This window comes from Patagioenas fasciata, chromosome 1 (assembly GCF_037038585.1).
Source record: "Patagioenas fasciata isolate bPatFas1 chromosome 1, bPatFas1.hap1, whole genome shotgun sequence".
Classification (NCBI taxonomy): Eukaryota; Metazoa; Chordata; class Aves; order Columbiformes; family Columbidae; genus Patagioenas; species Patagioenas fasciata.
In genome coordinates, this window is record NC_092520.1 from 172,567,360 (window position 1) to 172,591,177 (window position 23,818).

The following is a 23,818-nucleotide window of genomic DNA, read 5'->3' on the forward strand; positions in this document are numbered from 1 at the left end:
AACAGACAATGCCTGATCTTTTTCTAGTAAATTTTACTTCATTTTTAATGATGGGTTATATGGTGACTGCATTCATGCCTGTGAAGCGTGGCTCTTGGAGAGAAAACAATCGGCCTCCTTTTGTTTTTCAGCTTTGGTGGCTACACCGAGCAACGTAACTGTCCTTTCTGGCTAAGCTGAGAGTGTAGGAATAACACCCCAGGAAGGTGGAAGTTAATTCAAATTACAGCCCTGGCCCACCAGGGTGGGAGGTGGCTATTAAAGACATTTATTTTCCTTTCAGAAAACCAAAGCTACATTACCAGCTAGAGGTAGGATACTTGTCTCTGTTGTACCTCATTTTAACAGCATATCTATACTGAGGATTCTTAAGTATAACAACATCAATCTAAGGAAACCTTTTTAAGTGTTCAGCTGCATGGCTGTTAGAACCAGCAGGAGTTGGACTTGTTCCTGTGAGCAAGCAGCCTCCAGCAAGCAACACTTACAAATACAGCTGACAGTTCCAGATTTTATTAGTGTTTTAATTGCACAAATATAGTAGCCACTGAAAACCATCAAGGGTGCAGGGAAGGGGCACAGGGAGGAACAACAACAACAAAAAAAGAAACCACAAAAAAACCAACAGTTTCCTGGCCAGTAAGACTTTCATACAAATTAACATAAGTACATCTTTTAAACAGAAAGAAATAAATGGAATATCATAATGTACACCGACATTCACTTGGTTCAGTTTCACAATTCGAGAGGCATCCACATTGCAGGAGTCAAATCTGTCCTATTTACAAGTATTTGTGGCTTGAAAACACGTGACTGCAGAAAGGGGGATGTTGGATATCGCTGAAACTTCTTTGCAGTGGCCACCTTTGTATCACTGCCTGCTCTTGAGGGCCTCCACCAACCTACAAAAAAGGGGTAAGTCAGTTTAGTGAAAAGTCATTTCAATTATATTGAGAGACTTGAGAAGAAAGAGGAGCTTTCTGTCTTTTATCAGACAAGACTTTCCACAGATCCAACCTTCAAAAAAAAAAAAAAAAAGGCTAAGACAGTATTCTAATTAGACTGTTACCATTCCATTGCTTCATCAAGCCCTGTGCCCTTAGTTGCAGAGGTTTTGAATATCTGCCATTTTCGGTCCTTCAAAGCTGGTAAGCCAAGTGCGTTTGCCATTTCTGTGGGAGTCATGGCCTGTTCCATGTCCTGCTTATTTGCAAACACCACCAAAATGGCTTTCTTCAACTCTTCTTCCTAAAAAAAAAAAAAAAAGGGGGAATCATGCAAGATGTTGCAGAGACTTTTACTGATAAGCTGAGAAAACCAATAGAATGAAAAGAAACTTCAGCATCTCTCATACTGATTTTTAGTTTGCTGACTTTCACTGAAGAATTTTCTAAAGAATGAACAAATGGTATTTACTTTCAATTCCAGCATGATACCACACAGGAGCAATTTCAAAACATGGCCAGTTACACCTCTTATGCTAGGAAACAAGCTGATATATGAAACAAGGCACAGCAAAAAGCTTGCAGAAATTTTGATGACCAAAAAAACGTTTTGCTCAACTCATCTTCTTACTCGTATTACCCTGTTCTACAGATGTTCTTCAGCTTCAAAACATGGTAGGATACTAATTGCTGTGAATCCTTCAGGGCCTGATTTTGCCACCACTGAAGTACTGAGCAGCCATCCTTGCTGGCAGATACATTTTCAAATGACCTAAAGGCTGCGTGTAACTCACCTCCTGGCCAGACAACGCTGCACAACACTGAATATCGGCAGCTTATTTAGTGCTTTTCGGTCAGGAGTGTTGCAGAGTCCTCTTCTGAGAGCTAAAGTTCCACAAGTGGAGCTCCATCTGATTCACTGAATCAAATTTCACACTAACTCAAAAATGCCAAAGTTATAATTTCTCAATTTCCATTCTACTGATACCATCATCATCCTTGTTTTCTTACCTCTAACATAGCAACAAGCTCTGATTTTGAGGTGCCAATCCTGTCTCGATCGCAGCTGTCCACTACATAAATGACTGCATCTGTATTTGAATAGTAACACCGCCAATACGGCCTGCAGAAGGAAGAGAAGTTTCAGTCATGTAATTTGCACTTCTAGCCGTGGTTTTTAGCTAGATAATGAAACCCAGATTACCCAGAGGAAGCAAAAACTGTCTCTGGGGTGAAAAGCCCCAGGAAGCAAGTAGAAGACAGATACCTTCAAGAGGCTACAGAAAAGAACAGACAGTACAAATACTCTCAATAGCAGAAAAGAAAAAAATCAGCTTGAAAACAAGAAAAGGACAGAAGTGCTGGGGATGGATTTATTTGGCAATCAGCCTGCACGACATCAGGTGCCCATAACTGAGCGAGAGAGGAGCAAAGCAAGTTTAAACACACAAGCTTCTGCCATAGGTAATCATTGTGGTCACCAAAGAAGGACGCAGAAATCGTAAATTACTAATTCATATAGGCAAGTAATTAACAATAATCAAAACAAACCACCTTTTTCACAATTATCTTACTGAAACTAAAATGGGAAGGATCGTGCACCTTACTAACTGCACCATACTCAATAACTAACTACACTGCACCTTACTACCTACCCTTTCAAAAAGGAATCACAGATTCAGGGGTACTGAAGAGATCACTGCAAAGCTTGCTAAAAGAACAATTATTATTTATACCTAAATTCAACTTCCTAGCTTTGCATCCTTAAGAATATTTAAATATTTTGGGGGTTTACGTCACTCACTTCCCTTTCTCAGAATGCTACACAATCACCTACCACACAAGCAAACCTGTTTGTCAAAGCAAAACTGTATACCAGTAGAAAACAACATTCACTTTTTCCAATCTGTAGTCCAAAACAGGTTTTACTAACTGAATTCTGTCACATGAAAGTGCTCTCCTGATGATGGGCTGGTTTTAAAACTTATGCAGTTTTCAGAAGTGCCAGCTATGAGACTTCCAAGAACTTACTAGCACTTTTTAGAGAAATGTAATTATATATTTTGATTTCAAGAGATCTATTACCTTATGCTTGTCTGTCCTCCCAAGTCCCAAACTTGAAATTTCAGATTCTTGTATGTCACTGTCTCAACATTGAAGCCAATGGCTGAAACAAAGTTGAACAATTTGACTGTTGGTGAGTTTTCTTTATTTTTCTGAAGAACATTACAGCACTCAGTTTAACATTTTCAGGTCTGAAAATTCTCAGGGCTACCTAATGAAGTTCATGCCCTTTGTGAAGTTACCCCAACAAACATTTACAGCTCAAAATAATGTGGCGATTTTTTTCTTTGAACAATAAAAACACACTGTAAACATATTGCAGAGATTTATAACAAATGCCAAGGTTGTTAAAAACAGAAGCACACCTAAAACCACCAAAAGAAACAGAACAAGGGTTAAAGGAATGGCCTGTTTTGATAACATAGTACACAAGTGACAGCCATAAGACACTAAGGAATGTGTCCTTTGTGTTCACACCTGTCTGAGCTCTCACAGAGCACAGCAGAACCAACTTCTGAGCAGAAGACTTGACACTGTGGCGCCTGGAAGATGGCCATAGGGCTACAGCAAAACACAACCCCAGGAAGTGAGAGATGGATGAAGGCTGCCTAAAAATGACGGAGAATTGCTTATTTCAATAAGCAAAACACCAGGGCAAAAGGCGTGTGGCACAGGAAACTGCTGCCTTCTGAAAGGTAAAAAAGACCTGACCAAATCAGGTTATCGTGGCCATTCAGGAGGAACCCAAGAGACACAAGAGGGACTCAAAAGCCAAGTGTCCCATGTCCTTCGTGTCACACGGAGCAATCCAATCCAGACCACTGCTGCACACACTTTTGCGTGTTCTTAATAGGCAGGTACAGCTGCACTAATGCTAATACAATTGATTAAATCGGTTACGTTTTTTTAAATAAGTATCATCTCTTCCCATGAGACCTCCCACGGAGTTTTGTTACACTTTCAACATAAAGTTAAACCATCTGATTTCTTCTTCTCTGTGTTAAAACAGAAGTGTTTATATAAAAAACCGAAGACCCTTCTCAAAAAAAAAAAAAAAAAAACCACAAAGTTACAATTCACTGACACCATCCTATTTACTTTTTTTTGTACAATAATAATGATCTCTAGAATTCACATTATAGCTATTTTTGGAAACAAAGTACTTACATAGTCAACAGTTACCATTTACTGAACATTTATCTATCATCAAGAAAAGCCTTCCAAATCATGGTAACAAGCTTAAGGTCAAATACTTTTTGCATTCAGCAGAGCAGCATAAAATATTCCTTTATGCAGTAGTTCTATAGCACACTGTAATACTGTTCTCCAAGGAAGTTCTTACATAAAACAGTGCAAAGTTCCCACAACATAAGGTCCTTTTGCCTAAGAAGGAAGCATGTGGCAAGTTCAGCTCAAAGTTTATGTGTCAGAGCTACCAGCAAATCAACTATTTTCATTAAGGGTCTGATCACTTACTCGGAATGGTGGTAACAACTTCTCCAACTTGTAACCTGTAGAGAATGGTTGTTTTTCCTGCTCCATCCAGCCCCAGGATAAGAATCCTCATCTCTCGAGTTCCAAACAAACTGGAAAAGATGGTGGAGAAAAAGCCCCCTGCAAAAACCAGAACAGAAAGATGTTTCAGTGCCAGCTGGCAATATGGAGAATACAGAAAGGCAGACAGATCGACCTCATCTCTTTCTGAGCAACAAGATGTTTCTCTTCTCCAGTGAAAATAGACAAGTTCAGGCTGTCACCCAGACATCTGTGTGCTGAACCGCATTGCATTTTCCTGGTTTTATGCTGTTATTTTACGGTAGCTCAATCCAACCAAATCACGTTGCTGCAGCATCAACCTTCCTCATTGTGGTCAGGATTTTTTTTTCCTTTTCTCTCATTTGCCAAAATCTAAGCCAACTTCTTTTTTGTTTGTGATTGGACTATCTTTTCGATCCAAGAGACTATACAAGGGCACACTGAAGCCTGAAATAACTCTTTCTGATGTTTACAGTCTCCCACAGGACCACCCACTTATTTTTTTCTTAAAATGAAGTATACATCAGTAGGTGTGTGTTAAATCACAGTCCATTACAGATTATGAAGCTGCACTTTGTTAAGTACATTAATGCTACACAGAAGTCTAGGAGCCAATTTTAAATGCCCTTTTGAAAAACAAAGAAAGTGCCTTGACACATCTCATTTATTCTTTAAATGTGTGCAAGAGTACTTGTGGCCAGACTAATAACTGATTTGTGCCTATTACGTGTTTAAGTGTAGAAAGAATACCAATGTTCTAAGCCAGTAACGATCACATTTTTCCAATTATTTTTTATAACAAATACATCTAATCATAATTCGGTAAATCTACCTAATCCCTGTAAAAACTGAACAAGCTAGAATCACATTTGATAAATATATCAGTAAAGAGGCAAATGCAGAGAAGGTCTGCAACCAAAATCTTACTGAAAGGGGTTCCGATAAAAATTATTCCCCGTGTTTGCCTTTCTCAGCATCTGTGATGCCTCTCCAGGGAAAGGAGGAAGCAATGAGCTCTGAGCAGGTGCATAAGAAGGAATTCAAACTGATAACAGGTTTTACATGTCTTCTAAGTCCATCCCATCACAGAAGCCACACACACTACAGACCCAAAACCAAAGGGAAGGTATAAGGGACCATCTGTTGCCAGTTTGCCTAGTGCTGTTTACTGTAACACAGGCAAATAACCTTGACAGAACTAAGCTGCAAAAGGTATTTAGATATAAGCACTTCAAGAAGAAGGCTGCTATGTGATCCATGGAGCTCTAAGAGACAGTAACTCTTTTCCTGTTAAGTTACTGACAGACACCTCTCATTCCCTCTCTCTATATCCTGCTACACTTTCCCACACTAAAGCTCTGCTCAAATATCATCTGTAATAGGACAGATATGTGTTGATCACTTAACTCCCAGATTCAGGACCTCTTAGTATTCCCTGTGTTTTATTTACTATTCTACATCACAGAATCACAGGATGTTAGGGACTGGAAGGGACCTCGAAAGATCATCCAGTCCAATCCCCCTGCTGGAGCAGGAACACCTAGATGAGGTTACACAGGAACATGTCCAGGCGGGTTTTGAATGTCTCCAGAGTAGGAGACTCCACAACCTCCCTGGGCAGCCTGTTCCTGTGTTCTGTCACCCTCACTGTGAAGAAGTTTCTTCTAAAATTTAAATGGAATCTCCTGCGTTCCACTTTGTACCCACTGCCCCTTGTCTTATCATTGATTGTCACCGAGAAGAGCCTGGCTCCATCCTCATAACACCCACCCTTTATATACTTAGAAACATTAATTACAAACGTAAACATTATTTATAAACATAACCTCTTCTCACAATTAATTCCTTTCTAGCACCCCGTTACGCCCTTGTCTAACCCAGCCCGGTCTCAGGAGCCCGTCGCGGCCTCTGACCACACGCCGGCTCCCGCTGCGCCGCTCATACGATTCGCCATCGCAGAGGGGTAACGAACCGCTGCGAACGCTGCTCCTGCCCCAGGACCGCTCAGCGCCGGGAACCCGCCCGCCGAGAGGGACCGAGCTCGGAGCTCCGCCTGAGGGCGGGCGGGCGCGCAGCGGCCGGGCCCGGCGCTCACCTTCCCCCGCCGCCGCCGGGCTGAGCTGGAGCTCAGGCCGCGGCCGCTCCCCTCACCCCGCCTCGCACAGCACCGACCCGCTTGGCTGCCCCGTTGGCGCCGCTCCCGCCCGCCCCATGTTCCCCCCCCGTCTCCACGGGCCCCGCGCCAGCCCCGCTGCCCCCCCACGCCGCCGCGGGGACCGTGCCCGGCGCTGAGGCCGCCGGGGCCGCCGCCCGCTCCTCACCCATGTCGAGCCGCTACGCCGCGCCGCGGCCACACCGCCCGGCCCCGGTCCGCTTCGCTGGCCCCGCCGAGGCGCCGTCGCCCGCAGGCTCCACGTCGAACGCCGCGGCGAGTAAACGAGGCGCTTCCTCCCCCGCCCCCTCCGCGGCCTCGCCGTTTCGACACGGAGCAGGGACGGCGCGCGCCCGCCCTCGGCGGGGAAGGCAAGGGCCGAGCGCGGGGCTTCCCTTGCCCTCCCTGTGCCGACACGCCCGGCGGGAACCAGAAAGGGAGGAAGGAGTTAAAAAAATAGAAAAACAGGATGGGGCGCAAAAGTGGCGAATCTGCGGCGGCGGAAGCGCGGGGCTGCGGGGAGGGGCCGTGCTCGGCTCGGCGCGTGCCTCGGGCAGGGGCGGTGCTTCCTGCCTCGCGCCCCACGCCTCGGGGCTTTCGCTTTTTTCTCCCCCCTCTGCCCTGGTGAGACCCCATCTGCAATATTGTGTCCGGTTCTGGGCCTCAAGAAGGACAGGGAACTGCTGGAGAGGGTCCAGCGTAGGGCAACAAAGATGATTAAGGGAGTGGAACATCTCCCGTGTGAGGAAAGGCTGAGGGAGCTGGGGCTCTTCAGGTTGGAGGAGACTGAGGGGTGACCTCCTTAATGTTTATAAATAGATAAAGGGTGACTGTCACTAGGATGGAGCCAGGCTCTTCTCGGTGACAGCCAACGGTAGGACAAGGGGCAATGGGTATAAACTGGAACACAGGAGGTTCCATTTAAATTTGAGAAGAACCTTCTTCGCAGGGTAACAGAACGCTGGAACAGGCTACCCAGAGAGGTTGTGGAAGCTTCTCTGAAGACATTCAAATCCTGCCTGGATGCTTTCCTGTGGCCTTCGCCTGGACATCTTTCTCACCTGGGTGTTCGTGCTCCGGCAGGGGGATTGGACTAGAGGATCTTTCGAGGTCCCTTCCACTCCCTGACATTCTGTGATTCTGTGACCAGCCCACGCAGCTGCCGGTAACGCACGCACAGCCACCTGCACACCGCCAGCAGCAGCTCCTGCACTGAGGCCGCACCAGCCCGGGGCTGAGCCCGCACAAGCAGCAAAGAGGAGGGAACAGCCCCAGCTCCTGCACTCAGCTACTGGAAGGATACAGACCACAGAAGGATGACGGCATGGTGAACATGTTATCGAAATTCCACACTAAGGACCAGCTGATTACCATAATGATAGTGTCCTAAATATCTGTGGAATTTTGCTGGCTCAAGGCAATTCAAAGTTATGTTCTTGAATTTAATGAGAAACTCTGTAAGTGATGTCCTGGTTTTCACCGAGATGGTGGAGAAACAAGAAAAAAATGAGAATCAATAAAGCCCAACTGTGCAAACCATTAATATCCAACTGCTCCTATGGAACAGCTAATAATCATCATCTGAATGCAAGGCTATCATCATGCCTGAAGATAAGATAATGTAACTAATGTAATCAGTTTGTGCAGATGAATAGGTATAAAATAGGAAAAAAATGTGAAATACCAAGTAATGAAAATACAGGGTAGACAGAATATACAAGGCATACATGGAGAATTCAGCTTCAAGATCAGACTGTAATAAGCAAGAAATCCAACAGAGATTATGTCAATAGTGGTTAGACTGGTTTTTGTGCAGTTTTTTGGGTTTTGTTGTTGTTTGTTTGGGTTTTGTTCTGGTTGTGTTTGTTTTCACATAAAAGATATGAATATCTCCTTGTCTCTTCTGAGAACAATCTGCAAGTACAGAACTGGTCTACCACACAGGCATGTTGTTTCCTTCCTCATGCATTTTATTTTGTCTTTATGCTCCTGTTCCAGCAAGAACAGTACAAAAAACTACTCCCCCAAGCCCTAAGAACCAAACCTAGGGCTGTCACCTTCCATGACTTTCCCCATATATTTTTTTTCCTCTTATCTAGACTTGCCTGAAGAGAAGCAGCTCATACTTCTGTCAGCTGAAACAAAGGCAGGACAAACCATTCACAGTGGAAAATGATCACCTTTCACACAGCATCCACATCTGTGTGATCAGAGTCTGCAAGTGCTGAAACTTGAACCCCATGTTTTCATTAAACATGTGTGCAAAGCAGGAACAGCATAAACAGACAAAAACCTTTCAGTTTTCTCTGGAAGCAACCAGAGATGTGATGATATGACACTTATTTTGTTTCCTTTATGTCCTCCATTAGAATTCTTCCTTGCTTGAAATTTTACATTAATCGTAACTGAGTTAAAAACAATCCTTTATTTTTCCTGTCAAGTTGAGAGCAGTAGGAAAGAATACACAAAACCGATCCATAGGGGTAAGAAAAAAAAAAAAGTAACAAAATATTTTTGACATTATTTAGAAAATGTATGAGCTACAAAATCTGATGATCCAGAAAGCCTGCTCTAGCACATTGCTTGAAGAGGCATGGAACACGTATCAGAGTCTTTTAGGTCCTTGATAGCCGTAGCAGTCCACGGATACGTCTAACGAGAGCTTGAATGAAGGTGTATCGTGACCGAACCTTGGAATACAACCCTTCAATGTCCAGAAGCTTCTTCTGCAGAGATTCACCAAAGCTGTTTGCAGCTTCAATCTGAAGCTGAGAAACAAGAGATTTGTTGCAAACAATGATATAAAAGCTTCTCTTTCTGGAATTTGCTTATCCATCATCAACTACCTGTCAACCCTTTTACCATGATTTATTCTCTAAACCACTTTCAAAAGGACATTTTTTCTGATGACTCTGATCTGCACTACTTGCATTCTTCCCTTACGTTTCTCTGTCTAAATTACATAACAGCCTTTCTACAGAGGTTTTTGGGTGACATGGCATTTAAAGATTACTCAAGTATTACCACCTTAAAATCCCTCCAAGTTTTAGGAATTGAACTGTCTTATATAATTCAGCTTCTTCATTTATGGTCATACAAACACTAGTTCCAATTAAAATTTTGCTTTAAGGACAGTTTAGGAATCAGAGTCCATGTGCACAGACAGTATTTTTTTTCATTAATACATACGTAAAAAGTCACTGAAAAAATTAATTACATTCCAAATATTTTAGCAAGATGTTACTGTATCTTTTACTCTTGAACAAATTAAATAAAAGACAGATGCCTTACCACAAAAAACCACAACAGCTCTTATCATTTTAGATGATATAAAGGTACTTGAGACTGCACATGTTTTTGAGAACAGTTTTTTTCCTGCACAAACAGCAGCAGAAATGTCAGTGGGATTTATTAATAACGATCATTTTTTCTGCCACCTCTGCATCAAATTTACACAAACTACTAAATCACAGTGTAAGCAGAAATTACTTCATTGCTGGAATTCACATTTTATAGTCTCCTTGGTTTCTGTCACCCTTTTTGATCTCATTTCTCTGCAGCCGACCTAGGCTGAACAGCTACAGCATCACAGGAAACTGGGAATCCTGCCCTCCTATTGCAAGTCTTTCAAGGATAACTGACATTTTCAGAAAACTGTTATTTAAAATATATACCATTTGACTGGTTTACAAGAGAAAATCATTAATATTTTTGTAATTCTAGCTCATTTCTAATATGATTTTTATATTAAAGCTTGAAAATGTGTGCAGCAGCACAACTGCTACCTGCTTCACAAAACTTCCCCCCCAGAAATACGCAAAATTTAATTCATCCTAAATTAAGTTATAACCTGTTGGTGTTACCACAGGTTGTTCAGAGGTGCGACAAGTACAGTCAGACCACTCTCAATCGCTCTGATAACCAAGCGCATTCTGTACTTTTCAACACTTTCTCACCGTCTCACCTGCTCTATATCGTGCTGGCTCACTCGATTCAGTCCAATACTGAAATCCAAGCTGGGATCTGAACCAAAGGAATCTAGTGATAGAAAATTAGATGTTAAAATTATGTTGGCTGCTCTACACTATCTTCTCCACATATAGTTATAAAATGAGGTTAAAACACAGTGTTTTCAAATGGGTCGGCAAATTTGTGGATTAGAAATGACGCTAATTTTTTTACTTAGATGATTTAAAGAAAATAACTTAAGAGCCATAAATAATTTTGATAACACAACATGGCACCTGAAACAAAAACCTCCTCCTCAGATCACTTCTTGTCTGATGTCCTTATGGAAATTCCTTTTTTTTTTTAAACCAAATTTCACACTTAAAATCTTCTCATGAATCAATGGTGCCTACAATTCTAAAAATACTTTTAAAACCACCAATATTCATTTTAATTCCTAATTTCATTTTATTGTATTAAAATATTATCCTATAAATTGTTTTGACTCATTGATCTGATTATATTATTTGAACTTCACTTGGTTTGAACTACAGAAATTTTAAAAAATTACTGTCCTTTGGAGGTTATATATAATAGACAAAACGCCAAAATCTGACTCAACAGTATTTGTATTGCCAATTCTCCAGTGGAAAATCCAAAGTCTGGCCAAATCCAAACAAAATCTCTTTTAAAATACAAATGGCAAAATATTACTAGTAGCAAATTGGTTTTAAAGTTAACCATCAGCAGTTATTCAAAAGCATTTTGATGTATGAGAAATTTTACCTTGCAGCCTCCCTTTCTTAAATGACATCCTGGAGGACAGCAGCGAGTCTTGGGAGTCAGCAGGTGTGCAGTGCAGTAGATAGTGTTCCAGATGACGCCAAAGAATGAAGAGACATGTTTCTATAATATCTGCAGACACGTCTAAGTGAAGGAGTCTAACTTTGTTGTCTTTGATTATACATTTACTATACAAGCATATTTGCATTTGGAAGCAGCTGAAGATGTTCGCTCAGCCATCTGTCCCCTCTTCTGAGAAGCTCCTCACCCCACTGCTGTGGCCTGGTAAGAGGTCGCTTGTGCTCCCGACCTGCTCCAGCACGTTGCAATGGGTAAGTCTGCAAGAGCCCATTTTCCCAAAGTTGGTTTCAGAGAAAAATTTGATCCACTGCAGACAATTATATTGTGCATGACTAGTTAGTTCCATAGAACTACTGGTGTTTCTGAGATTGGGTTTATGCAAGGTTGACTGTGAGACTGGAAATATCAGCTGTTCAGACAGGCACCTCAAAATTATTTTTCGAAACATTTCTTCCATGACCCTTGTACATAAGTGAATGTTTAGTGGGTCTGGATACTGAATTGAAGAGCTGAGCTGTAATAACTCCTCCATTGTATCATTGCAGAAAGTCCTAGCAGGGTCTCCATAATGGGAACTACTAACTTGGAAATATTTACATCCTGACAACAGCAGAACAATACCCTCTTACTAATTTAATTTTCAGTATTTCACATTTCCTTTTTGCAAAAAGTGTTGTTAAAGTGGTCAGAAATCTATGTAAAAAGAACCTGTTCCTATTTCTTTGTTTTTCTGGAGAATCACCTTGAGGGTTGTTTCCATTTTAGAAGGATACAAGAACAGAGAGAAAGCAGCTTGGCTCGGTTGTTTATCAGCTTCACCAGGCGTCGCCTTGCCAAAACATATTTCTGGGAAGTAGAGATTTTGTCCACTCCAGCTGGCATAACTGACTGACACAGCTACGAAAAGGAGAAACAAGAAGATTGTAGCAAATTACAGAGCACCAAAAGAAAAAAGCAAATAAAATTACTTATAAATATCTAGAGCTTCCTTGTCAGCTACTGTTTCTTCAAAACTGTGCTCTATATTTTGAATTTGCATAACCTTTCAGACCAAAAAAAATTGAGAAGTTAAATGTATCCTCAAGCAACTATAATGAAAATTGCAACATTTACAAAGTTAAACCAAATATGTTCCCCCAAGTCCTAGGTCCTCATTCTGTGGACCCCTTCATCAACAGTAGCAAGGAATATGCACGAAAATTGGAACTGTTTATTATTTTAGATGCTTTGGCATCTCTCTTACAGCTATGTCTAAGTTACAAACCATACAGAGACTACAGAGTCAGAAGAACTATTACCTCTTTTATTTCATCTGGTGGGAGTTGCTCCACATTCTGCAGTTTGTTAACGCTCTGACGGTGGCTATCATAGTAACTGAAGAAATCACTAGTGCTCTGTTTCAGCAGGTAGACGATAATGCCCAAGCCAGGCAAGTGCCAGTATGGGACCACTGGTGCTTGTGTATCTAGAAAAGATCATGAAAAATTTATAATAGATTAAAAAAAAAAAAAAAAGAAACCAATAAGGTATGCTCTCTGTCAATAAAGTGGCAAAAGATACGTATTTTATACTTCAGTGTCAGAAGTAATACAAATGAATGTCTAAGCAAAAAGTTCTGTGGCTGGATTACTAGAAGGCACTCAGTGTAGTACAGTACTGAGTGTAACACATGAAATGTAGCAGGACCAGAAGACTTACTTTTTAAGTATTTTAACGACTCAGCCGCATAACAGCACACTGTAAGCTCTTGCCATGTGGCATAACGGAGAGTTCCTGTCAGCACCAAAATACATCTTACACGTCATAAATGAGGTTCTAGTTTCACATAATGTAATCCAGCACAGATGGTGAAAAAAAGAAAACCTCACCTTCCCCAGCCTGGTACTATTTATCTACATACACATTTTTTTACTGATGTATGTGTTACTGAGCTGCCATGGGAAATGAATTTAAAAAAGGAGTTTTTGGTCACATTTTAACTTGGATTAGTTTCCTGATTTGGCTTAGTGTAGGGCTGTGCAAGCATGTATTCCAGAGTCAGAAAATGGGCATCCACAGTACTGGCATAAAGTGACCTTAAAGTGTATGTGAAACTACAGCCTCTGGTTCATTATTTTCTACTAGCTCAAACATTACACCATTCAGTCTCATAAAAGAGCAAGCCAAAAATCTCACCCTGACGAGGCCCATCTCGGTTGGTTGATTCTGACAGACTCGGAGTGAACAGACAAACTGTGTGCTGAAAACTGGAGGCGCTTTGCAACATCAGTGACTCGCAGTATTCCATCACATTCGCACAGATCTGCCAAAAAAATTGACAGCATGTCAGCTACAATATCTACAGGCTTTGAGGCATTAAATTTTAAATGGATAAACGTTAAAAAACAACACGGTTTGCTCCCTCTCTTCTCATCAGAATGGGATGATTCTCTTTTCTGATCAGTTACAGCGTCTTTTCTATTTCAAGACTACTTGCAACCTTGCCTATTTCCTAAACCTGCTAGTTAAAATTTCTAGTCAATTTTAAGGCTCCTTTGGCTCTAACTCAGTGTTAGCCATTGCCCTCTATTCCCAGCCTTCACTTAGAAAATTTCTGATCAATTTAAGGCTTCAAAGTCCACAGAGTTTGTACCCATAACAACAATGGTTGCTAATGCAAATTTAAGTAACAAAAGTTTCAAGGTTGACTTTAAATAGAAATGAAATGTGGGATCCTATGCCAAACTAAAACACAGTGTAGAGCATTACCATTCCCACATGAAAGGGTAACAACAAATCTGCACGGCAGGTAAAATGTCACAATTTGAGACTGAAGTTTTTAGCAGCTTCTTGTGTCCTTACCTGTTGCATGGCCAACTCAATTTCATCCCTCTTGTTCACTCTGTCCCCCTCTGCATTATCATCTTGCAGTTTAAACTGACGTAGTCTGTCTGAACCACCAAACCGACTCAGAAGTCCTAAGCACTGGCGCTGTTGTAAGAAATGAACATTTTAATTAGTGTCTCAACAAATGAAGTGCATGATTCTTTTCACTTAAGTGATACACATCCCTTAAAACACAGTAGCAATGCAGAGAAAACTTTTAGTACTTTGTATACAAAACTTAAATTTTTAACACACCATATTTTAAATCACTTTTAATTAATTTTAAAATGAAAGGCACCTTAAAACAGTTCCTTGAGAAATGAATGCAATTCAAAAATACACAACTTTGTCTTATGTCTCTTCCAGACTATTACACCGAGTAGCATCAATGACAGTTTAGGTCTACCCATTGTCACTTAAATCACTGTCACCTATATAGACAAACTAACAAAATCTGGATATGAAGATAAAAAACTCTGTGAAACTAGAGTGCAAAGGCTGCAGAAAAAGAAGTAACAATCAATACATTTGGTTTTAGTTTACATGTGGCTGCAAAGATCACCAAAGTACCTCAGACTGTAAGTCAGTTTTGTGTAGAATGGCAAAAAAAGATATCAAAGATTAAAAATTTTTTTTGTAATTATGTTTTGGAAAGAATAAAACACTTAAATCCTTTTATTATTTGATGATAAAAAAGAGGACAAACTAGAGAGAAAAGTTACAATAGCAGATGACTGATTTGCAGTTTCACTCAGAACAGCTCATTTTTCCAATTAACTAATTAAAACTCCTTATTACCAAAAAAGAGTCTTTCTGCTTTCCCAAGGGAATTTCTTGCTGACATGATGCAGCAGAACACTGAGTATCTCAGCATTACAGCAATCATTTACAGCTTGCTACTTTGCTTAGGGCTGGTCAGCCTAACAGTTACTATGAAAGTGTCCAGAGAACACATCCTTCCCTTGCGACCAGAAGTATTTGACAGGGCAGCCCATTCCACACATAATTTTCAATTAAATATTTCTTTATGAAACTCCTTGTTCATATGAACCACAAAGCTTCAAATGCATTGCGGATGCTGAATGCTGAGCTGTAAAGAGGTCTGCAATCAGAGCTTTTGAGCAAGACTTACTCTACCTTGGCTTTCATTCTGGTTTCCAAGGTTTATTTTTAAAAGGGGAAGAAAGAAATAAAAAAACTAGCATGTTCAATACTCTGAACTGCTGAGCTGGAAATGTGCTTGTGGCAAAAGTGTTAAGAGTATTTCTGAATTACTTCATATGCTTTGGTGTTGACCTCAAATTCTTCTGCTCCACGTACCATGAATCCTAAACTAGGGAGGGAAACAAAGTCCCTGATGCAACTCTCATGTTGCCAAATGTTATCTTTCCTCCTGGGCTTGGGGGAAAACAAACAAACAAACACAACACCACCACACAAACAAACAAAACCACACCACCACCAAACCACCACACTCATACACAAACCACCCCCACGCCCTCAAAAAGACCACACATTCTTCTTAACGGTGGAAAAACATCCCTTTCATAGCTGCTACAAAGAGTACAAAACCAGGAATAAACTCATTTACAGACACAATTCTAAAAGGAAAAGTGTTAAAATACAACTTTATTACCTGAAATCGGCCTATATGCCCTTGTAGCTCCACCTGAGTCCCTTCATTAACATCAATGTCCAGCTCACTTAGCACTCCTGATAAAAGATACAGCCATTAAATTTACTTTTTTTTTTTTCAAAAGAAAACAGATTTATGCAGAATATACACTTAAATACAAGCATTGATCAGAAAAAATTTAGCCAGACATATAGCTTATATTTTACACACTATTTCAGGAAAACATTCGCATATGAAGGCAGCTACTATGAGATGCATGAGAGCACGTAGCTCATTGCTCTGTTAAGTCATTAAAAGGTGGGGCTTGGGGAGGAATGGAGTTTAGCATGAAGACTGCATCTGTTGTGCAAAGCTCAGTACACTGTAAGCAAAGAAACATTTGGGCTCAACCTACAGGCTCTGCCCTTCTTTCTATTGTAGTCAGACAACTCTCCTGAACAAAGAATGCCATTAAATCTAAACAGAGTAGTTAGTCTGAAATGGTAAGCAAGTCTTCTAGCATGCAGAAGAACTCACTGTATCCATCACAATAATTATTAGCCATATGTGAAGATAAGTCACCCAAGAGAAAGGTCAGTATGCTAATCCACAGTACTCCTCCCTGGAAGCTTTCTTTTTTGAATAAGTAAAAATGGAGAACACATTAACAAAGATATGGGTATGCAAACAATTTTCGGGCTTCATTTCCTCAATCATGTAAGTTGATGAACAAAAATTCTTTTTGAAGCTACCACGTGCACTTTGAACACTACTATTTGCAAGTCATCTCAAAGACAAAAAGTACTTACTGTCAAGTGAAATGAAAATGGGAAGTCAAATGCATACTGCTAAGGGCACTATGTCCACTACAAATCCACCATACTTACTTCAAGAAGAATTATTTAACATTTCTTCATCTTTCCCAGAGCTCTACATGTCAAGAAAATTCTGTATTGTAATAGATATTCCCTTATGTGTCTTACTCTTTCTTTACAGAAAACAAAGCCTGAGATTCTTGCAGATGGGGCTAGGAGACTTCAAAACTGCAGTTCCTACCAGGCAAAGCTGCCTTGCTGATGATTCCTGTCAGGGAAGCCAGCTCCTGCAGAGATCCAACACTAACATCTTGACACCTCAGAATTGCCTGGATAGTATCCGAATGGGAAATGAGAAACTGCAGAACCTGTACCACAAGAAGAAAGGGAAAATATGAATGACTCAAAATTTAGTAGTGAGAAGAGAGAAAGCAATGCTTTTGCTTTTGGAGAATTTTAAAGTGACCTTTCACACCAGCGAGGATGGGATTTTTAAAAAAAAAAAGCTTAATTTCAGAGCAAAAGGACAGATAACTTCTATGAATGAACAGTAGCAGTGATACTCTGGTAGCTTTTGGAACTTACCTGTCCTGCTGCTTGCAGGTGTTGCGCCATGCTGGATGTGAGGATCACTTGGCACAGCTGAAGAGCTGGAAGAAGGATCTGCCGATAACGTTCCACTGGAGCAGGAATGAAGACTGGGGGATCTCTCATTCCATACATTCTTAAGAAGTTTAAAAAGAGAAAGGGAAAAAAAGTAAAAAGATAAACAGCGCAAGAAAAGTGAATTCCATTAACATGGCAGAGCCTCAGCATACTATCACCCTCAAGAACCTGCTAACATTTATATTTCAGTAACAGGTCTGTACTTGAACTAAGTTTATATTGGAAAAGCAACAAATTTATGATACACAGGTGCTGCAATTTACCTAGAAAGCTGCTGCTGGACATTTTCTCTAAGCAGACAAAATCACTTATTTGTACTATGCGACATTAAATCAGGTTACCTTGTTGTAGAAATGTGACATCTGTTTTCTTTACTTAGATATAGAACTAAATATTCTCAAGTATTTTTAGGAAGAGTGTTCTTAATTCTAAAGCAACTGCTGAATACAGTCCTCTACAAAATGCCCTGTAGGTTTCATACAATCTTATATATGTCACTGTCACTTTTAAACAGAGTACTTGTCTAAGTCTTAAATTTTTCCAAAGTGTTTGAACCCCTAGCGTGTCACTAAGAATGGTAAATTTAAAGCAAGGACCGAGGTTTGAAATCAGACAGGGTGATTTCCTCTAAATTCGCAATTTCCTTCCCCCAAGATCTTCTCTTGGTCATCTCACAATGACTAACAACATGGCAACACATCAAGAAACTTGCCAAGGAATATCTAACCGAAGCATTTTCTAAACACATCATAAAATATTTCTGAAATAACATTTACTTCACTGCTCTCTCATTCGTGCTTGATGGTGGAGGATGAACTCTGCACTTTTTGTTCACCGACTGCAAAGCCCCTAAAATAAGTTGACAGTGTAGGCTGTTTTTCAGACATCACAGTCTAAATTATTTAATAATACATAGACCATTCCTATCTAAAGTATCAAACAAATATGTTTTTACTTAGTTTAAGTAACTAAGTACAACTTCACACCTATTTATTTGGAATTTTTCTCTCAATAAAATGAAGCTTTAAACTGAACTGTTAAAGAAACACACACACACAGAATAAAGCCACAAATAATTACTCAAAAGACTTGTTGCTATAAAAAAAAAGACATGATACGCTTCCAAAGTGATATTACAGTTTCAAAATCAGCTAGAGAACCACCACTTACCCCTGATGGTCTGTTTCGGGTCTCATGTCATACACTTGACACTGTGCCAGCCTCACAATCACTCCAGACCGCAACAGCTCTAATGCCCCTTGCTGACTTTTAGCTACTCTCGTGAGGAACGCCTGGAGAAGAGCAGAGAAGGGTAAGTACTGGAGATGCACCATGAGAATCATGGAAACTATTTTCTCTCCTGATTTCAGCATCATTTCAAACACTATTATTTTAGTACAACATCTCTTGAGTACAATCAATGCGAAGTATAGACAAACAACAGAACACCATACCACAAAATCCTTTCTGAAGTACTCTTACCATTTTGGACTCATAGGTGTACAGCGCTTTAAGTAAAGGGGGCTGAGGTGTGAGCAAGCTCTGAAGAGTCAGATCGTCATCTGCCAGGCTGTCCACAAGCACCTTCAGGTAGCCACTGTTGGAGAGATACAACAGCCACTGCTGCTGCTTGTCTACTGAAACAATACGATCAAGCAAAGCCAATGCCAACATCTGGGATGGGGGAAGAAAAAAAAAAAAGAAAAAAGGAAAAAACAACAACAATAAATCAAACCAGAAATAAATCTGTGAGAACAATGAGATTTTTAACAACTACATAGAAATATGAAATGCTCAGCAGCTGGGGAATTGGACTAGATGATCTTTTGAGGTCCCTTCCAATCACTAACATTCTGTGATTACGTGTGCTTCTAAAAGCTTCTTAAAATCGGAATGCATTTCTGCACTACAATTGCAATTCTTCATGTGAAAGATATTTTAAGATTTCCTGACTTTTTAGTGTAGTAACAGCCAAATACCTTTCCTCTATTATTCTTTAACAAAATATTACAGATATTGTTGACCAATAACTATGCCAAAATATTTTAATGAAGTATTGCTAAAAGCACTATTTCTATTTAAAACTAGTTTGCATTCCGACTAGATTCCTGTCTACTGAAGTTATTATCTGAAATTATTTCTTCCTGAAATCACCAAATCTTCCCCAAGTGAGAAAGAAAAAAACAGATAAGTCCATGATTTAAAAACACTAACAAATAAATGCCACAGCAGTTCATAGCTACAATTTTTTTTGTAGTAGTGCTTGCTACCCTTATTTTTAAGCAATAGGACACACAGCTTTTTTGAGAAAAAAATGTATATGCATGTATGGCCCTACTTTCAACAGTTTGACAGATGAGTGGGAGGACAGAAATGTGAAAGTGATTAAGTATCTACAAAAGATGTTCTAGTTTGACTTCATGAAATTTCCCCTCTGCACAGGAGTAAAATGTTCTTTAAAACGAAAAGAACAACAATTGTTAAGGACTAGATTTACTTACCCGGCCTATCTCATGACCATCACATGCATCACGACAGACCACCTCCATGAGAGCTGCCCCATAACTCTCAATAATTGCCATGTTTTCCCGTTGCAATTTACTAAACACATCTTCAGGAGCTGTCAGACGTTCCCACATTGTTTTTTTAGCTGTAAAGAGCAAACAAAACAAAAAAAGTGAGAAATGCAAAGATTGTCAGCTTAGCATTAGCTTAGCTACAGTACAGCTGAGGCTACACCACCCTTCAGGGCATTCTCTCTACCTTAAATGACCCAAGTAAGAGACAGGGTTTTTCAACTGAAGTGCAAATGTTTTCCTACAAACCCATTCCTTCCTGAATATCACCCAGAGGGCAGCCAGAACAAAAAAGGTGTGTGGCTGTATACATACACCACCCTTGCAAACAGTATGCTTAAAATAATTCTAAGATTCAGTACATGTAATGTAGAAAAACTGTTAGGCCTCAGAACTCTCCCTGGGATCAAAACACTCTGTTTGAAGGAAATAAATAAGGTAATCTAAGTGGGAAAGGGCTGAATTCAAAGCCAGCAATAAATGACAAAGTGGTCATAACAAATTTATAGGTGTGTTTTGTTTATTTTGGTGTTTGTGTTTGGTTTGGGTTTGTTTGTTTTTTTCTACTGTACCTCAAAATGCTGACTAAGTAATAGCAGTAAGAGTTTGCATACACAGGTGCTAGTTTGTTTTTCAACACTTGTCCAAACTCTATGAAATAATGATTAGAAACACTGACAAATCAAGTATTCAAGCCATTAACAGAGAGAATGTGATATTTACCATAAGCTCTCTTGGTTAAGCAGCAACTGTGGCTGGCTTATTTTTTGCCTCGTTTTCTGGGGGGCTGGGAGTGATGCTTTTTGACTGTTTGTTTTCTCTCTAGGGGTTTTCAGTTAAAAGAACAGAAAAAAATATCCTTTTGGTGCATTTCGGGTCTTTTTTTTGGTGGTGGGTTTTGTTGTTTTGGTGGTGGTGGTTTGGTTTGCGGTTTTTGTTCTGTTGTTTGTGTCGGGTTTTGGTTTTCTGTTGTGTTGTTTTGGATTTTTTTTCTTTTTTTAAAAAGGATCACTGTAGTATGAATGTACATACAGATGTAGGCACAGTGTATTTCTACTGTTGGACTCACTTGAGAACAGCTAATTACAAGTAGTCTCCAGTCCTTTGACAATCTTGTAACTATAAAGCATAGCTTTAAATAGACACAAATGAAGCAACTTCTTTAGTGCTGGAAGTCAGAAATTAAATATCCTTGTCCAGAACAATACATTTTGAAGGTATATGTAGCTAGACAGGTCTTAATAGAGGAAGATCGGCATCATTTAGCACAAGCAACTAATTTCAGAGGCTCTTGGAGTAAGACGGTTTCTACCTACATAATCTATTTCCAGAGGACAACTCAGCATGGAGAAACTCTAACATTCAGGATTTAATAACTTTTTTTTTCCTGTTTTCCATAATACAGTTGGACCATACCTGCTTCTAAAGTGTCTGGTTCATCCGGTCTCTGCGCAATCTGCAAATAATAAAGTAGCGATCCATAAAGGTGCGTCCTCACTCTCTGGAAGCCACCACCTGTTAACAAGAAATTCACAATTAAAACCAAATAGATGTAAATTCCATAATGCCATCTTCCATTGCTACTTAATTTAACTTTCCTATGGCAGTGCTGGCAGAAATAAATAAAACAACTAGATTTCTTAAGTCAGAGTTCTAGTGTTTGCGTAGAAGCGTATTTATGAGTAAATTCAGCATGTTTATGCTGCTCCAAAAAAGTGGCAATATGAAATTCCCTTTACAGTTATTTACACCTCTCTGTTCTGCTTATTGTTCAGATCTAAAAAATAATATGTCTTCACTATTTTTTTTCTTGTTAGTAACATCACTCAGATTTATTTATATTAATCATGTAAGATCCACCTAATTGACTGCAGTAAAAATCTTCACAGCAGTAAGAGGAAGCAGCTCAGTCCATCTTTTTACTCTTAGCAGTTTGAATTCCCACACACCCCCTGCAAAGGTCAACACACCTGTTTTCAAAATGAAATCCAGCAGCTTTTTTAAGATGATGTGGAGGGAGGAGTCACCAATGGAAGCAAAACCAATCGTTATGTTCTCAGAGCCAGGCGATGAGGTGAAAGAACCATCCAGCATCAAGACATATTGGGACTGTCCTGCCACAGGGAGCGCGAGAGGCTGTTTCTGTTCGGTTTTCACGGACTGGCTCAGGTGGGCAGTCAGGGTGAACACAGCCCCTGCCACCACCGGCATCAGCTCCTGAGCTGCATCATCATCAAGGATCTGAATCCAGAAGAAGACGGGAGAAAAACAAAAGAAAAAAGTAGAAACGTGTCTAGTTTCATTAACTATTAAAGCAAGTAATTTACACTCTCAACTATTTCATTTATATATCCATAAGGATTTAATTAATATGGCACTATTTAAAAATCAAAAGTGTCAGAAACTTGTTCAGAAAGATGAGTTGAACACATTTTAATTGAGAAGATCATTAGCCTTCTGTTTTTTCTTTACACAAGTTACAGACAGGATGATAATTAAATGTGGGTGTGGAAAATGGAAGAAATGGGCTGACATTCAAGTTCTTTTAGTAGTTAAATATCTAAACCTAAGTTAGGGAAAGAACAACTGACACCTTCTTGGCTTTACAGCTATTTAAGAAAACTATCATCATTAAAAATGTAAAGATATAATTTAGAAAACTCCAAGGGGTGAGCATCAAAGAAGTGAGCAAAGTAGCATTTAAGAAAATGTGGAGAAACACTAACAGGAAGTTGGTACATACTATTTAGGTCACTTCATCATTTAAAAGGTAAGCCTGGTATTTTTATCACTGACACTCAAGGAGCTTTCCTTTTAAGCAATAAAGTCATTTAGTATAGTAGTCCAATTATTTTCAAAATGAAATAACAATTTTTTTTTCCTCAAATAAACAAAAATCTTCACTAATGTATTACAGAAAATGAGAGTCTGAAATTTCTGCTCTGTAAAGATTTTAGGAAAGAAATACCTATGGCTAGTAAAGGCCTCTCTTGTTTCCTGGTTTTTAAATTTTGTTTACATAAAACCAGCATTCATGTAGGTAACTCCTACAGGAAAAAATAACGCAAATAAGAGCAACAAAACCCCCAACAGTTACTATTTGCTTGAAAAAATATAATGGATTTGTATCTATTTATCAAAATACAACTTGTCTAATCAGGAGAAGTTCAAGGAGATGGTTGATTTCCAGTTTAGCTTTACCTTGTCATGCACATCCTGCAAGAGATCACGGATAATCAGTTGTCTGTCCTCAGCCTGTATGAGGTCCTGGGGGCAGGCAGTGAGTATGATTTCCACCAGTTGTCTCCATGACTCCAGAGCATGCCTCTTAGCATGGAGGCACTGCAGCAGCTTGTTCCGCTCCACTACGTACTGCAGGATGGTGTTGATCTCCTAAACACCCACAACAAAGACATCAAGTTATAATATGCTAAAAGAAGTTAATGACAAAGACAGATTTCAAGATTACAAGTTTATCTAGTAGTAATAGCCTTTTAAAAAAAAAAAAAAAGGAAAAAAAAGGTAAGTCTTGAGCTTATCAGAAACAAGCTATTAATCATTTTAACATGACAGCTCAATCCATTTCTGAGCTGCTTTTCACAAGGCATTTGCCACAATGAATGTCTCAAGCTCACAACAAAGAAGAAAAATTAACCAGAGAAATTCTTTCCTAACATACACTTTAAAATCAAAACAAAAACAACTATGAAAAAAAAATAATACTTGTGCATTTTCTTCCCATTTTAGTCTGAGTCATTTCTCCTTCATCCTTC

At 39.7% G+C, this 23,818-nt stretch overlaps 2 protein-coding genes across 2 annotated transcripts in view; both read right to left on the reverse strand.

The window, feature by feature from the left end:
• Nucleotides 1-491: 491 nt before the first annotated feature.
• Nucleotides 492-7,002, reverse strand: ARL1 (ARF like GTPase 1). The gene is made up of 6 exons (XM_065836701.2): nucleotides 6,866-7,002; nucleotides 4,485-4,622; nucleotides 3,030-3,111; nucleotides 1,956-2,067; nucleotides 1,070-1,248; nucleotides 492-902 (listed from the first exon to the last, which is right to left on the reverse strand). Exons 1-6 carry the CDS (start codon nucleotides 6,867-6,869, stop codon nucleotides 872-874), a joined length of 546 nt encoding a protein of 181 aa, XP_065692773.1. The 5' UTR covers nucleotides 6,870-7,002; the 3' UTR covers nucleotides 492-871.
• A 2,100-nt stretch (nucleotides 7,003-9,102) lies between these two features.
• The window catches only part of NUP205 (nucleoporin 205), a 50,093-nt gene continuing 35,377 nt past the window's right edge, over nucleotides 9,103-23,818 (reverse strand). Inside the window, exons 28-43 of the mRNA XM_065836567.2 lie at nucleotides 23,247-23,438; nucleotides 22,016-22,286; nucleotides 21,462-21,560; nucleotides 19,971-20,119; nucleotides 18,952-19,143; nucleotides 18,640-18,761; nucleotides 17,389-17,527; nucleotides 17,045-17,171; nucleotides 16,010-16,086; nucleotides 14,350-14,478; nucleotides 13,684-13,810; nucleotides 12,807-12,973; nucleotides 12,282-12,405; nucleotides 11,431-11,559; nucleotides 10,661-10,734; nucleotides 9,103-9,464 (exon numbers count right to left, since the gene is read on the reverse strand). Of these exons, the coding sequence (XP_065692639.1) occupies nucleotides 9,312-9,464; nucleotides 10,661-10,734; nucleotides 11,431-11,559; nucleotides 12,282-12,405; nucleotides 12,807-12,973; nucleotides 13,684-13,810; nucleotides 14,350-14,478; nucleotides 16,010-16,086; nucleotides 17,045-17,171; nucleotides 17,389-17,527; nucleotides 18,640-18,761; nucleotides 18,952-19,143; nucleotides 19,971-20,119; nucleotides 21,462-21,560; nucleotides 22,016-22,286; nucleotides 23,247-23,438 (2,271 nt within the window). The 3' untranslated portion in view covers nucleotides 9,103-9,311. The remainder of the gene's footprint in view (nucleotides 9,465-10,660; nucleotides 10,735-11,430; nucleotides 11,560-12,281; nucleotides 12,406-12,806; nucleotides 12,974-13,683; nucleotides 13,811-14,349; nucleotides 14,479-16,009; nucleotides 16,087-17,044; nucleotides 17,172-17,388; nucleotides 17,528-18,639; nucleotides 18,762-18,951; nucleotides 19,144-19,970; nucleotides 20,120-21,461; nucleotides 21,561-22,015; nucleotides 22,287-23,246; nucleotides 23,439-23,818) is intronic.

Coding starts and splice junctions, on each gene's coding strand:
- ARL1 (XM_065836701.2), bottom strand. Junction 3,112..4,484: donor AGTTGTTACCACCATTCCGA/GTAAGTGATCAG, acceptor ACTTTGTTTCAG/CCATTGGCTTCAATGTTGAG. Junction 1,249..1,955: donor AGCTTGTTGCTATGTTAGAG/GTAAGAAAACAA, acceptor TTTTTTTTTTAG/GAAGAAGAGTTGAAGAAAGC.